The sequence below is a fragment of the Misgurnus anguillicaudatus genome, chromosome 1 (assembly GCF_027580225.2).
Source record: "Misgurnus anguillicaudatus chromosome 1, ASM2758022v2, whole genome shotgun sequence".
In the NCBI taxonomy this organism is placed as follows: Eukaryota; Metazoa; Chordata; class Actinopteri; order Cypriniformes; family Cobitidae; genus Misgurnus; species Misgurnus anguillicaudatus.
This window is the reverse complement of record NC_073337.2, coordinates 5,630,259-5,647,344: the sequence shown is the minus strand read 5'-3', so window position 1 is coordinate 5,647,344 and position 17,086 is coordinate 5,630,259. Positions and strand designations below refer to the sequence as shown.

Genomic DNA, 17,086 nt, shown 5'->3' with positions numbered 1-17,086 from the left:
AGGTATTCAGGTTCTCTCTCTCTCTTTACAGGCTGTGAACTCTCAGGTACAGTATTCGGGATTCTCTCTCCACAGGCTGCTGGCTAAGACACAGAGGATCGGTTAATAAACCACTGGCAGTTACTCTCACTGGCAGCTCATCACACAATCAGACATAAAGGACGTATGGCTACAGCTTTTTCCCCACTCTACTTCAGTGGTAACACTCGTGGTCAATCGACAGGCAAAATATATCTTCAGTTTACTGTCGGGAATGGTGGACTTACAGTGACTGCAATCTCATACATCAACAGGTACCTCGAGACTGGAAGATGATGAGGCGTCGTGAAACAGCCCTTCCAGCGGCTGCTGACACTGCAAGGGGAAAAATCTACAACGAGCCGAGCGCTGCCCTCTCCTCTCCTTTGCCTCGACTATGGAGTGCTGGACAGGGGCGCACCTTTGAAGAGACTTTGGGACAGGTGAGATTCGATATACGCCACCCTTCTCTGGCAGTAGATGTTCTATATACACTCAAGCACGTATTGATTTTTGGGTTTTACTCACACAGTCTTCAGCAGTCGAGCTCTTCACCACCACTCTACCGAAACAGAACAGATCCAAAGGATGGCCGCCTAGGGACACTACGTTTAATGTTCAGATCCTGGGGCTCGCCCACAGCATATACAAGGTTTGATATAACTGGTACCCGCAGTCTTGCGTTCTCCCACGGCGAGGTTGGTAGAGGCGGGGGTTACTGACAATACAAAAACACAGCACCACACTGTACCACTTCAAAGTGTATTTCCACGGCAAACAGACTCACCCACAGCACTCGATGTGAACACTTAGGTCGCCCCTGTCTTCCTCAACTTCACCGGAGCCCGTTAGGCGTTGTCAAATGTGGGCCAGTGACGTCCACGTCGCTGTAACAGCCCCACAATTGTCTTCCTCCGGCTCTCCCACCACTCTGCTCCGTGGCAGGGCCGTCACTCCTTTTACTGGAGTCTTACAACACAGGTTGAAACGGGAAAACACACAGTATGGCAAAACGAATACTGCATACTCACAGTCGCTGTACAATTCTTTCCGCTGTTCTCCTCTTCCTACACACAGGTAAGTAGTTCCAGCAATACACATGACGAGATGTTCCTTCCTGTTGTCAGTATTACACAATAGGTCCGTTAGTTCTTAAAGTCTTCACCTAAGGTGTCCACTCACTTTAACTCTGCTTCTCCTTCTGCTTCGTTTCAGTCCCAACGATTTCCTGCCATTTCCCAGCTACTACTGTGTCCAGTTCGATCCTCCTCAGCACCGCTACGGCTTGTTTGTCCCTACACAGCCACGCCAGCTCAGCCTGAATACAACAGCGAACGAATCCAACCAGCAACAACAACACTCTGTGTTTTAGACGATCCTTTATACTCCTCTCTTCCTTCGTATCCTCCAATCCCCAACCGCTGTGTTTAATAAGACACACCCGCATTTAATCGGCTTGAGTTCGTCCCACAGCGTTTACCGGAAGTTCCTGTGTTTCTACTCTTCCGTCTGGGCGGGAACACTTCTCCTATTTTTGGTTCCGCCCCCGGAAAGATCGTCACTGTGTGACATAAGTTCTTACATATTTTTTAAGTAAGTTCTTAGTTATTGCCTTGATAATAGAAAATATGAGTTAGGCATCATGTATGACAGTTGCCAAAGTGAAATATGAGCTACAAAATGACTAGCTCCTGCTATGAGCTATATAGGAGACATATCTTGTATGTATAGGGCTTATATGTGGAAAAATATAAGCAATACAGAAGACCTATATGGTCTGTACAGTGTATGCAAATATATGAGCCTCAATTTTGCCTATATGTGGCATATATACGCATATGCAGAATATAGATGGGTTGCTCGGCAATGTCATTAACTGAAATGAAGATAGAGTAAAGTCCACACTGTACTGAACTGAAGACAGTATTATTGGAGAATTACACCAGAGATGGGAACAAGTCACACATGTGCAAGTCTCAAGTAAGTCCCAAGTATTTTTTTTCTTGGGCAAGTCAAGTCAAGTCACAGGCTATGTCAAGTCAAGTCCTGTAGTAGGTCAAGTCAAGTCCAAGTCAAGTCACCTTATTATTGTAATTTTACCTGCAGAATCTGATCTTAATAAAGTAAAAAGACAAGACATACAGTAAGCAACTATCAGTAACTTACAATAATTTGGATTTGCATTGTAAATACTCATGTTCAGTAAAATACATCATGGAATCAAACAAAATTGTAACTTCATAAATTATTTATTTTTCACTTATGCCAACCGTGTTTGAAATGTTTGAAATCTTCAACATTGAGTCCATAAAACAAACAACAGCTTAACATCCAACAGACTCCTCTCTCTCTCTCTCTCTCTCTCTCTCTCTCACACACACACACACACACACACACACGCGCGCACGCCCAGAAAAACCGAGCGTCTCTTCCGTTTGCGTGCCTACATTTGAAATACAAACTTGAGCATGCAAAAGACGTGTGAACCACCCCTAACATTGTAGAATCGAGTCATTTTTCTGTGTGTGTGTGTGTGTTCAGGTGGCAAACTTAGAAAAAGTAGCCAAGTCTCGTACCGCCCAGATCAAGGGAAGTATTTTTAAAAATAAATCAAAATTATTTTGCCCACATTTGTCCCTAACACGGTATGATGAGGGTTGATGGCTACTTTAGCTATTACATTAGCTAACTACCAAATAACCAGATATTAACAAATTGACAAGCACTTACTGGGCAGAATGGCTCTTCAAATTACGGACGAAATTGGAGGTTGTCGTCTGGCTGCCTGTGATTTTAATGTTGCATGTCTTGCACACACTGACACTGTTTATCTTTTGCCATCTTGTTGAAGCCGAAAGCGATGACCCTCAGTACCTCTCCGGCTGACATGTTGATATCTGATCTAAGTGGGCGTGGTCTGCGTAAGGTACGAGAGGGCATGACAACTGATGATAGTGTCGTGATTCAGTCATGACAACGCCATTCTCAGCTTGCACTCCAGCTGGGTCAAATTTTTTTTTAATAATTTAGATATTTTATATTCAAATTGAAAACATAATGTGATTAACACTCAAGTTATTCAAGTCATCGTGTCTCAAGTCAAGACAAGTCCTGAGTCTTTAACTTCCAAGTCCGAGTCAAGTCTCAAGTATTTTATTTTTTGTCAAGTCAAGTCACAAGCACAAAAATAGTGACTCACCAAGTCACAAGTCCCCATGTCTGAATTACACAGTATAAACAACAAATCACAACATACTTTATGTTGGATGTGATCTTTATGCAATGAAGAGGAGTGATTGTTTTTAGATAAGCAATTACCTTGTGCTCCAGTCATCCTTCTACTCCAGAAAACAAATGAATGCATACAAAAGTATGGAGGCATACAAAGTTTTTGTTAGTGAATGGGTCAACAATGCCATAGAATAACCATTTTTTGATAAATAATTCCATATAAAGCCTTCCGAAAAACCTTTCTGTGTCACAAAATGTTGTTTATGTTCTTCAAATTATAAAAATATCTTTATAGAAAAATAGAATTTTATTATAGAAATGATTCTTTAAAGAAGCTTTGACTGAGTGGTTCTTTGAGGAGTAATATGGTTGTCCATGGCGTCCCTGTAAGGAACCTTTATTTTTAAGAGTATAAGAAGGTCCTGCACAATGATTAATGTTTGTTTTTTGTCCGGGTAGTTTGGGTTATTAGGTTAACCACTCTCAAAGGTCTGCTGAAACACACTACTAAAGGACATGGATCATTGACCACGTTTACATGCACACCAATAATGCGATTATTTCCAATAATGCGAGTAAGGTCTTAATCGCAATAAGATGTTTACATGACTGGAGCTAACCTCTTCACTCCGGTTTACATGCAGTTTTTATTTTCGGATTATTCACACATAGCCCAATGCAGAGCACAAATGATGAACTTACATATATGGTCCACTGTTTTAATTTACTTACGTTAAATGACAAACACGTTGTTATAGATGTATTTCATGATCCGGTGCCGTGATGAAGATATAAATATGACAGTGCCTGTAAAGGGCGTTCACATGATATAAAATATAGTTTTAAAAATTGTTTTATATTAAAGATAATAGCAGAGCTCACACAACAACTATAGCGATAGCGATTTTGGCACATGATGAACGATAAACCATTGACAGCCAATCAAATCTATTTGAACTTGAAGCCGAAATTTGTGGTTAAGGTGCGTGACTAAAACACACACGCACTTCAGTTAGTGCAGAATAAATGCGATTAAAGCGTTTACATGGACGCACACTGCGATTATAAACTGCGTACGGCACCTCTTTTAATGCGATTATACTTACTGCGATTATGAGCTTAATCGCATTATTTTTATCTAATTATTGCGTTTACATGAGGTAAAGTATAATCGCAGTATTGACAAAATCCATTATAATCGCATTATTAGGGTGCATGTAAACGCGGTCATTGCTAAACAAGACAGAGAATCATTGCAGCTCATTGCGATTGTATGGCAAGGTAAACTGAAGTAAGCTACTTTTTCAGGCGTTTTCCAGTAAATTTCTTGCATTTTCCCCCTTATAAACAGCTTTTTTTGATACATGATAAAAGCTCCTTGTCTGAGCAACTATCAACTATGCAAAACACGGACATTTTGAGTGCTTCCTATGTGCAAAAAGTCACTTCCTGCCCTCAATCTGCATCTCAGTGCAATGCAGTGATGCTGTTTAGCCGAATGCTAAATTTAAATGTTAACTAGATTGTGTTCTACCTGACTAGTAATCTGTGTTAATATGTAAAAATATAATTAAATATAATAAGTTTTTTTGTTTTTAAAATTCTGTCACACTCAATTTCAGTTGGAGAGAATCAAAAAAGGTCACATGATTTTGGGTAAGACAATAGGGAGCAGGGATGCACCTGGCTCCTACGTACCCTCTTAATTTCAATGATGCAGTAAGGATGTACTTTGTTCTTCAACAGGTCTTCTCCATAATGGGCTAGATTTTGTGATAAAAATAAATATATTATAATAAAGAGATTGTATTAAGCTAATTGTAAGATCTATTAAAGACCTGATGTCCTGACATGTAAAACAGAGGGTGTACTTAAACACAAAGTGTTTATCACAAGAACAGAAGACAGCAAATGATACTCCCAACAATGTTCATGTTTTCTGTTCTACTAGTTTCAAATATATTTAGAATAAATGACTGCGACAAGGAGAGGGTACAGTTTCACCAATAATGTGTTTGTCTATTTTGCACGTGGTAGTAAATCTTTTTAATTCTTTTGGTGTTAAAATAACACATCTTTACACTAAACTAAAAAAGGAGGGTTGCTGCTATATTGTTAATTTCACAGAAAAAATGCTGCAAAAAAGTGGGGAAAAAACTACAGATAGATTGACAAAATAAAAAATAAAGCAACTGAAACTGTTTCCAAAAGTATTGAACTTTAAACTAAAACCTGTTACTATTGGCTTATCTACACTTTAGAAAACGTATTATGAGTCATGTTAGCAAGACAACAATTGTCTTTTGGATAATGAGCAGTAAAACTGAGGTACTGGTAGTTATGTCATTTGATCTCCACTGACTTCCCCACAAGTCAAGAAAAACACAGCTGGAATATGACCTGTGTGAAGAGCTCCTGCCTACCTGTCTGTCTGTTGGCGATGTGTGTTTCACTGTTGCGCAAATATGCAGAGGAGGAAGGGCAATTTGGGCAAATACGACAGTCATTTATCTGTCTTTATCGCGCACGCGTTCCCGCGCAGCTTCCAAACCACGGACAAGCGCGGACGGCTCTGTTCGACACATACGCAGTACAAATGATTTCTTATACAAATGATTACTTTACCAGGCTGTCAGAGCAGCACTGATTCGCGTCATTTACAGGACATTCACATATTCAGGATAAATGAAGAAAAGTAATGGATTGTCTGATAAATCAACTGTGCACTGCTGCTTTTCTCACTCATTCCGAACTTAAACTATGAAGACTACTGCCACCCACAGTCCGCTCGATTCAGCGCGGGGTTATTTGCGCTTAAATAGGCTAGTTAATCTAAATAATTAACAATTAGATTTTACATTTTATTTTCTGCCGTCGCTTGGGCCCTGACTGCGCGTGGGCCCCTGGGCACGTGCCCATAATGCCCATTGGATAATCCGGCCCTGTTAATAGCATCCCATAGCAGAAACATCAATAAAGAAATGGTTGGACCAACAGCAACAGGCCTTTTTTGACCCACTTACAAAGCAAGCTCTCATGCATACAGTATACTGTAAGGTTTGTTGTTTGTCCCTCAGTGAGCTCAATGTTGTCCCCTTATAAACAAATTTGGTGTATAGGATTCAAATGAGCGGCGTATAAGGTTGTGTGCATTCTTCCTATGAAATTTGTTACTTGAAATTAAGGCAACAGTTTTGCATAATTAAGTTTTGTTAACCAAATATGAACTTCTCTACTTTTTCATAACTGTCACAAAACACTGACCTATTTTTTGTTTGTTTGTTTGTTTGTTTCTCAACACTGATCTTTTGATAGCCTCTGATGAATAAATAATAATAATAATAATAAAGAAACAAATGCATGTCAATCCCACACTGTAAAAAATACTTTGCTGCCTTCATTTTTTTTGTTAAATCAACTCAGATTTACATGTCAACAAAGTCAACTTAATTTTATAAGTTATAACAACTCACCTGTAGTTATAACAACTCATCTCTAGTCAAGATAAATAATAGTAAGTTGAAATGACTTGTAAATCGGAGTTCATTCAACAAAACATTTAAAGCAGCAAAGTATTTTTTACAGTGATTTTGGACTTCATACATTGGATTACGGCAGGTGTTCAGGTTGCATATTGTTATAGGTGTGGTCATATTACATTATATAACTGACACATGCCCACATCACAACACTGTTTAACCAGACCAAATCCATCAGAAAAAGAGAGAACACACAGACTCATCTGCTCAGGTATCACTCTAATAACATATATATCATCAAAATAATAATTTAGTTGATTTTTAAACTTGAAATGTCTATAATTTTATTATTGTAGTTATTTTTATAAATATCTTCTCACACAACACATAATAATATAGTGCATTTGTTTCTACTTTAATATGTTTATATATGCTCAAACAATATATCATAAAGGAGCCATTATTAAAAAAAGTTTTTGAACCGTCCACACTTACGTGAAATGTAATTTGTGTTTTTGATGACTGTTAAATATATTTTGATGTACTCAATTATAAAGTTTAAGATTAATTGCTGTAAATCATATTTAAACTCATATTTAATCTTCCAGTCCAAAAGTTGGACTTCTCTTGCATGATCTGTTTCTAACTATTGTATCAATTCACAAAACGCATTTCAATTGTTTAATATTACTTCAAGTTAGATTCAAGGAGTACATGTGAAAAATTGTAAAAATATATATTTTTTAATTACAGTACATACCATATTTAAAACTGAAAAAGTGAAAGCTGTTCTACTCTTAAAATACTTTCTTTAATTAGGACTTAAAAACTTTTTTTAAAACTGGGTAATTGGCAACAACTAAAATATTTAAACATTTTCAACTAAAATGTTCCACTTAAAGTGCAAAAATTTAAGTGAAAAACCATTCCAATTTTTAGATGGTTTTAAAGTTGATCCAACTTTTACTTTTTATTGTATATTGTGCAAATTAATGATTGAAAACATTTTTACAAAGCGGGGTTAGTTACACAATAAACCCTTAGGTATACAATGATAATAAAAAGAAAACAATGTAAATATTATTAATCAAAATGATAATTGTTAATATAATATCAGGGAAACTACACTGTAAAAAATTCCTGTAGAAATTACAGTATTACTGGGTATTACTGGCAGATAGCTGCCAGTAACTTACTGTAGATTTTACATTTATGTTATTTACATGAAACATTTTCAGACTTTATCTTCTACAGTAAGTTACTGGCAACCAGCTGCAAAATTACAGCAAATTTTTTTACAGTGTAGCTCACAATTATGATTATTTTGTCTTAAAGGTGGAGTCCATGATGTTTGAAAGCCAATGTTGGTATTTGAAGTCACCTAAACAAACACGCCCCTACCCCAATAGAATCTGGACCTTCTGTTGATAGACCCGCCCCACACACAGGGCCGGATTAACATAAGGGCTAGGTGGGGCTGAAGCCCCAGGGCCCGCGGGAATAGGGGGCCCGTGATTGGCTGGAGGAAATGAGATTGTCAAGTCATAGGTGGTTGATTTGTGTATAATAAAATAACAAGACGTTATTGGACAATGTGACTTGAATGATATAATTTACCGCCCAATCAAATTAACTCTACAATTTGCGCCACGACGTTGGGAAACGCCTCTTTTCGTTATGCTTTCATGCAGAACATTGTAGGTCTATACAACGCTCGCTGGAGCAATAGTTACGCCGCTCTCTTGCAGTCCGCAGACAGACCCATCTCCGCTGGAGTTCAAAAATGATGAAAAAAAGTGATAGTGGTTCACAAAAAAAGGAAAAACAAGCTTAACCCCCTGCGTCTTCCCCGATCTGCGTGTTTTATACGTCGAAGCAGCTGAAGTTAATGAGTTAAGCACTATTTGGATGATAATTTTAGTGTTTCCCATATATTATTTGTGGCGCGCCCCCACAGAATCATCACTGGCCGCCACGAATAGATTTTTCATGATTACCATTTACATTTTAATATTTAAAACGGCTTCATTCACTGTTGTTAGGGCTCAGCGGCGCCTCTCTCGTGCGCGCACGCTCTCTGCTGTGTGCGGCACCTCGACAGTGCTTTCACATGTGAGTGAAAGAATTAAAAGTTGGCGGTGTTTTCCATGTGCGATCCTTCATGTACTTGTATTTTCACGTAAACGTCAACAGATGTTACTAACAGATAAGACGGCTGAGTTTATAGCAGTGTTTTCCCACACACACATCGGCTCTCTGTGTGCGAGCTCTCTCCCTCATATGGTGCGGTGCGTCCATTTGGTGGGACGCGCGCGCGATCCGCGGAGGCTTGCGTTGCGTACCAAAGCGCGAGCATATAGCTTCCGGGTTAGGGCGCGCGCGTTCTGTTGTTCTGTGTAACAGTGTCTTCTTTCATATTTTTGAATTTGCGCTAAATTGTCTGCGCTATACACGATCTAAAATCCAACTATCACTTGCATTTAAAATGAAAAGCGCTCATAAACACAACAAGATGAGAAGAGCATCAGTAAAGCTCTGCACTGCATGAGACACACAGGTAATGTAGCCAAAATCACCTCGTATATCAGCTCTTAATAAACTCAATAAACTCTTCTTAAATAACAATTATAGCATTATGTAATTGTAAAATGCAGTGTAAATGAGGGTGATGTTATTGAACATCACTAAATTATTCATGGTTAAAGGAATAGTCCATTTTCTCAAAAGAAAAATCCAGACAATTCACTCACCACCACGTCACCCAAAATGTTGGTGTCTTTCTCTGTTCAGTCGAGGGGAAGTTGTGTTTTTTGAGGAAAACTGCAGGATTTTTCTCATTTTAATGGACTTTAATAGAGCCCAACACTTAATACTTAACTCAACACTGGAAAGTTGTATGTCAAATGATACTAATTAATGTCTTTGTGTCAGTTTATTGTTTAAAATGGTCCGCAAATGTGCGTTTCATATATGTAACACGTGACCTCCCTACGTCACTATGCATTTACGTGAGGTCGCGCTGGACCGGACCTAGACAAAAAGTTGTGGTTTTAAAGTGCATATTTTTTATTTTTCTTGTCAAAAAGGACAATCGTTTCGCTAGATAAGACCCTTATGCCTCGTTTGGGATCGTTTATAGTCCTTTGAAACTCCATTGAAAAACACTGTTAAGTTTTGAGTTAAGTATTAAGTGTTGGGCCCTATTAAAGTTTATTAAAATGAGAAAAATCCTGCAATATTTCGCTTAAAAAACATAATTTCTTCTCGACTGAACAAAGAAAGACATCAACATTTTGGATGACATGGTGATGAGTAAATTATCTGGTTTTTCTTTTAAGAAAATGGACTATTCCTTTAAGTGCTTATTGAGGAAGTATGACTAAAGTATGAGTAATGTTTTTGCTGATTTTGGCAACCTTTATGTTTTTGAGTTCATATCTGGAGTAAATGTACATGGGGTACAAAATTTTTTACCAATAAAATGTTCCCAAAATCTGTGCAGAGGGTTACTGTATTAAATAGCCTGGAATATTTAGTGTGCAAAAATAATAATAATAACTAATGATAAAGAAAACATTAATTAAATTCATTGATTCATAACTTAAAAATATGTATTGCAGTAGAAGACTGGCTTGGCAATCAGATGAAAGGGGGCCATTGGTGTTACTATAGCCCCAGGGCCCAAAGTCCTCTTAATCCGGGCCTGCCCACACATACGCAACCTGGCATTTGATTTGATTGGCTATAAGTGTGTTTTGGTAGTCGGCCCGTCTCCTTTTCCAAAGCGTTTTTCAAACATCGTGGACTCCGCCTTTAATTGTGCAGCCCTTAAAAAAATCTATGTATATGCATGGATGCGTAATACATGAATGGTTAGATGAAGGATCATGGGTGGATGAATGTGTGGATATCTATCTATTATAGGCAGATATATTAACCATATCCACCTTTAGTAAATAGACAGAATTTGATTGAATTATTTGTGTTTAAACCAAATTTTCTAGCAGGTGTGACAACAAACCCTCGGTAGGTACCACAAACACACTTTAAGTGTTCACTTGTAGCAAAAATGTTTGTGTTGATTTTGTAAAAATGTTTTTTGAAAGATAGAACCAAAGCCAAAAAAACGTACGTTTGTGCCCAGCTCTCCCCTACACATTAAAAACTACTTTAAGACACATTACATTATGATATGCTATGTTGACTAATTTGACTCCTGCTAAAAACTGATGAGAAGATAAAATAAGACAAAACTATAAATGTTTAGTGTGAGGATCAAAGTCAACAGTGAAGTAATGTCTTTTTATATCAAATATATTTCCAGCCAGTATGCTGCAGTTCCTGATTCTCTTTTGGCTTCTGGGTGAGAACATCTATTGTACATTACAAACATATACAAAAATGCTATTTTTCTCTCTTTTTTTCAATTATATTTATAAAATTAAGAGCCTTAATAAAAATTATTCTTCATCTGTGACTCTTAAAAAGGATAGTTCACCAAAAAAAAAGAAAATTCTTTCATCATTTGCTCACCCTAATGTTGCTCTAATCTTGTGTGAGTTTTTGTTGAACACAAAAGATGATATTTTCATAAATGATGGAAACGTCTCGGTTACGGATGTAACTCTCGTTCCCTGAAGGAAGGGAACGGAGACATCATGTCGTAACCGACGAATTGGGAACTCGCTTAGAGAGACCAATCTGCTTCGTTTACTACTAAAACGCCAATGAACGTGGCATTGAGGTATTTGCATAATGCTGGCGCCGCCCCACCAGGTGCGTATAAGCCCCACGTGCAAATAGGGAAATTAGCTTCATTTCGCTGAGAAAGCCGGGAAACAGTGACCGGCCGCAACAGCAGGGAGCAGCACATGTGGCGACAGGACATGACATCTCCGTTCCTTTCCTTCAGGGAGGTGTGAGCTGGTGTGTGCCCGCTTATGGCTCTCTCGATCCTCAGGAGACCCGGAGAGGGAAGAGGAATGCACTCTTAGTGTGGTTATGTGGGTACCGGCTAGACAGCCGATGGAACAGCAAAATTAAACCAAGGATTTTCCACCCGGCCCTCTTCCGGGGGAGGGAGCGGTGCCTTCATCAGGTCGCCTGTCTCGGGGCCACTTGAACCTCCGTTTGCCATGGGTAGTGGGCTGAGCGGGCGGGGCGAGCTGCTGACAACCGGTTCCCCTGCGCTACCGACATGAGGTCCGAGGAGGGGAAACAGAGGTGTCCGCCACAGTACGCCCTCGGCGAGAGGCAGACTAAGGAGCCGGCGTTGGTGGACCAGGGCAGCTGTCTTCCGCCTGGGCCCACCTTGGAGATCGCCTCAGTTTCGCGGCGGAGGATTACTGGACAAACGACTCCACAGACTCGCCGAAGAGGCCGGTCTGTGAGAATGGAGCATCCAGGAACTTGTTCTTGTCTGCGTTCGTCGTGTCAGCCGGACACAGCCAGTGGTGGCGATCTTGGACCACCATGGTGGGCATTGCACGACCGAAAGTCGTGGCCTCCCTTGTGCAGTTCTCTCAAGGCCTTCGCTTGGACCTGCACATGCAACGGATGCCGTCTCTCCACAGGCTCGGCCGCGAAGGACCGGTTCAGCATAGTGATGCAAAGAGCATCCTCCGAGCGCTTCGCAGCCGCACCATGGCGGCCTTCAGCACTGCAGAGGCGCGGGCGCCGTTCCCGTAGAAACGCCAGTCGTCTCCGCAATCCAAGGGGTTATGCTCTCACAGAGAGAACAAAAACCCTCCACGAACGCTGCCTCAGAGTGCTCGATGCCCAAGCACGAAGACAGCGCTCGTGACCATCTCTGGAACCCCTGTACTTCTCGCATCCAAGATTGCATGGAGGAAAAGCTATCCTTAAAAGGACGCTGATCTCCGGAAATATACGTGAGAGTGGCTGTCTTTAAAAAGACACAGAGCTCTCACGTATCACTCTTTCAGGGAAATCACTCTATAGGTGCTCAGCTGATAATGCGCACAGGGAGAGGCAATGCACACACTGAAATCTTAAAATAAAGAAGAGCAGTGGAACTGCGGCGTCTGCTGTGGTACTGCTTGTCAAACCAACTTCAGCAAACGTTCCCAGAAGAGCTGATACTGCCGGCTTTCGAAGCGAAAAAGCTAATTTCCCTATTTGCACCTGCGGCTTATATACGCACCTGGCGGGGCGGTGCCGGCATTATGCAAATACCTCAATGCCAAGTTCATTGGCATTTTAGTAGTACCGAAGCAGATTGGTCTCTCTAAGCGAGTTCCCAATTCGTCAGTCATGACGTGACGTCATAGTGACCGACTGAAAGGGAACCACACTATATTATGGAAGTCAATAGATACCATCAACATTTATTAAAATATCTTGTGTGTTTAACACACTGTAACAAAAGCAGGGTTATTTTTATCCCAGCGCTGGAACCCAGCCCAGAAAAGAGACAAACCCAACCCACTGGGTTAAATTAAGCCAGAAATTTTGTATTTGACCCAACAGTAGGTTAGCCTAGCATAGGTTGAATTACAACCCAACAGACTGGGTTCGTCCCTTTTTGACCCAATGCTGCTGAAAATGATAAAGTGCAGAAAACATGAGTAAATGAATAGAGGATTTTCATTTTTGGTTAAACTATTCCTTTAACATGTACAGACAGAAGAACAGTCACTAGTGGAGGTGATATCAGGTTGGTGAATGGCAGTAACTCTTGTTCTGGACGAGTGGAGGTTCTTCATAATGGGACATGGGGAACAGTGTGTTCAGATTACTGGGATCTATTAGATGCTGCAGTGGCGTGTAGAAATCTGGGCTGTGGAAATGCTATAGATGTAAAGTTTAATGCAACTTTTGGAGAAGGTTCAGGACAAATATGGCTGGATGATTTAGCTTGTGTTGGTAATGAAGCCTCATTTTCAACCTGTGGAGTACCATCATGGGGAGTAAGCAACTGTGGACATAGTCAAGACGCTGGAGTCATTTGTCAAGGTAAATGAAAGATGTAAACAAACTGTGTACTGAATTAAACCAAAGAGATGAACACAAAATGCTAAAAAAATTAAACCCTGTTTGTTAAATTAGCCTCTGTTAGGTTAGTCAACGGCTTCAGCTTTTGTTCTGGACGAGTGGAGGTCCTTCATAATGGTGTATGGGGAACAGTGTGTTCAGATTACTGGGATCTGTCAGATGCTGCAGTTGCGTGCAGAGTACTGGGCTGTGGAGATGCTATTGAGGTAAAGACTGATGCATTTTTTGGAGAAGGTTCAGGACAAATATGGTTGGATGATTTGGCATGTAATGGAACTGAGCCTACATTTTCATCTTGTGGAGGACCGCCATGGGGAGCAAACAACTGCGGACATAGCCGAGACTCAGGTGTCATTTGTCAAGGTAAATGAAAGATTTAAACAAACTGCATACTGAATTAAACAAAAGAGATGAACACAAAAGCTAAGAATTTTGAATCCCTGCCTTTGTTTGTAGCCTCTGTTAGGTTAGTAAACGGCTTCAGCTCTTGTTCTGGTCGAGTAGAGGTTCTTCATAATGGTGTATGGGGAACAGTGTGTTCAGATTCCTGGGATCTGTCAGATGCTGCAGTTGCGTGCAGAGTACTGGGCTGTGGAGATGTTATTGAGGTAAAGACTGATGCTTTTTTTGGACAAGGTTCAGGACAAATATGGCTGGATGATTTAGTTTGTAATGGAACTGAGCCTACATTTTCATCCTGTGGAGGACCGCCATGGGGAGCAAACAACTGTGGACATAGTCAAGACGCTGGAGTCATTTGTCAAGGTAAACCAAATAGACGAACACAAAATGCTACGAATTTTCAATCCCTGCCTTTGTTTGTAGCCTCTGTTAGGTTAGTAAACGGCTTCAGCTCTTGTTCTGGTCGAGTGGAGGTCCTTCATAATGGTGTATGGGGAACAGTGTGTTCAGATTACTGGGATCTGTCAGATGCTGCAGTTGCATGCAGAGTACTGGGCTGTGGAGATGCTATTGAGGTAAAGACTGATGCATTTTTTGGACAAGGTTCAGGACAGATATGGCTGGATGATTTAGTTTGTAATGGAACTGAGCCTACATTTTCATCCTGTGGAGGACCGACATGGGGATCAAACAACTGTCAACATAGACAAGACGCTGGAGTCATTTGTCAAGGTAAATGTGAGCTAAATACAAACTGCGTACTGAATTAAACCAAATAGATGAACACAAAATGCTACGAATTTTCAATCCCTGCCTTTGTTTGTAGCCTCTGTTAGGTTAGTAAACGGCTTCAGCTCTTGTTCTGGACGAGTGGAGGTTCTTCATAATGGCACATGGGGAACAGTGTGTTCAGATTACTGGGATCTGTCAGATGGTGCAGTTGCATGCAGAGTACTGGGCTGTGGAGATGTTATTGAGGTAAAGACTGATGCATTTTTTGGACAAGGTTCAGGACAAATATGGCTGGATGATTTAGTTTGTAATGGAAATGAGCCTACATTTTCATCCTGTGGAGGACCGCCATGGGGAGCAAACAACTGTCGACATAGTCAAGATGCTGGAGTCATTTGTCAAGGTAAATGTGAGCTAAGTACAAACTGCATACTGAATTAAACCAAATAGACGAACACAAAATGCTACGAATTTTCAATCCCTGCCTTTGTTTGTAGCCTCTGTCAGGTTAGTAAATGGCTTCAGCTCTTGTTCTGGTCGAGTGGAGGTCCTTCATAATGGGACATGGGGAACAGTGTGTTCAGATTACTGGGATCTATCAGATGCTGCAGTTGCATGCAGAGTACTGGGCTGTGGAGATGTTATTGAGGTAAAGACTGATGCATTTTTTGGACAAGGTTTAGGACAAATATGGCTGGATGATTTAGCTTGTAATGGAACTGAGCCTACATTTTCATCCTGTGGAGGACCGCCATGGGGAGCAAACAACTGTGGACATAGTCAAGACGCTGGAGTCATTTGTCAAGGTAAATGTGAGCTAAATACAAACTGCGTACTGAATTAAACCAAATAGATGAACAAAAAATGCTAAGAATTTTCAATCCCTGCCTCTGTTTGTAGCCTCTGTTAGGTTAGTAAACGGCTTCAGCTCTTGTTCTGGTCGAGTGGAGGTCCTTCATAATGGTGTATGGGGAACAGTGTGTTCAGATTACTGGGATCTGTCAGATGCTGCAGTTGCATGCAGAGTACTGGGCTGTGGAGATGCTATTGAGGTAAAGACTGATGCATTTTTTGGAGAAGGTTCAGGACAAATATGGCTGGATGATTTAGCTTGTAATGGAAATGAGCCTACATTTTCATCCTGTGGAGGACCGCCATGGGGAGCAAACAACTGTGGACATAGCCAAGACGCTGGAGTCATTTGTCAAGGTAAATGTAAGCTACAAATTGGGTACTGAATTAAACCAAAAAGACAAACACAAAATGTTAAATATATCTAAACCCTGACACTGTTTGTTTGTAACTTAAGCTTCTGTTAGGTTGGTAAATGGCAGTGACATTTGTTCTGGACGAGTGGAGGTTCTTCATAATGGAACATGGGGAACAGTGTGTGATGATGGCTGGGATCTATCAGATGCTGCAGTGGTGTGTAGAGAACTGGGATATGGAGATGCTACAGCCGCAAAGTCTAATGCTTATTTTGGACAAGGTTCAGGACAAATATGGCTGGATGATGTTAAATGCGATGGAACCGAGTCTAATCTAAAAAGCTGTAGATCAAATAAATGGGGAGAACACGACTGTGTGCATGGTGAAGATGCTGGAGTCATCTGTCAATGTGAGTCAAAAAAATTTGTTTCAATATACTTGATGCATTATACATATATAATTAGTATCGTTATAGATGACGAGCAGTACCTGGATGAGCATTGATGATGAGGTGTGTTATCTTTTTTTAGTAGTTGTTGTCGGGATAACAGAACTCAGAATGTCACAACTGCAATAAGGAATGGAATTCTTAAAGGGGCCATGGCATGAAAATCTGACTTTTTCCATGTTTAAGTGCTATAATTGGGTCCCCAGTGCTTCCATCAACCTAGAAAATGTGAAAAAGATCAACCCAGTAACTTAGTTTTGGTAAACCATTCCCTGCAAGCACGTGAAAAATTAGGTCATTGAAATTTGGATCTCCTTAAGATGTCATAAAGAGGTCTTATTATAACCCCTTAATCTGCACTATCCAACCACAGCACTGCCATTTAGTGCAGGGAGAAAGAGAGAGAGAGAAAAATAATTGACAGCACAATTGAGTTTGAATTGCATCAAATCATCATCGTGATCAGTGTTTGCACTCATTTGCATTTTAAAGGACACATCCAAAACAGCACATTTTTGCTCACACCTATAAAGTGGACATTTTTACATGCTAT

General features: G+C 40.3%; 1 protein-coding gene across 1 annotated transcript in view; it reads left to right on the top strand.

Moving 5' to 3' along the window:
• Window positions 1-17,086, top strand: part of LOC129432498 (scavenger receptor cysteine-rich domain-containing protein DMBT1) — a 70,234-nt gene that overhangs the window by 50,890 nt on the left and 2,258 nt on the right. The window contains 12 exon segments of the mRNA XM_073865512.1: window positions 32-46; window positions 294-461; window positions 551-670; window positions 2,560-2,611; window positions 11,641-11,735; window positions 11,872-12,445; window positions 13,371-13,703; window positions 13,797-14,105; window positions 14,145-14,902; window positions 15,325-15,682; window positions 15,777-16,091; window positions 16,186-16,494. Coding sequence (XP_073721613.1) covers window positions 32-46; window positions 294-461; window positions 551-670; window positions 2,560-2,611; window positions 11,641-11,735; window positions 11,872-12,445; window positions 13,371-13,703; window positions 13,797-14,105; window positions 14,145-14,902; window positions 15,325-15,682; window positions 15,777-16,091; window positions 16,186-16,494 — 3,406 coding nt within the window.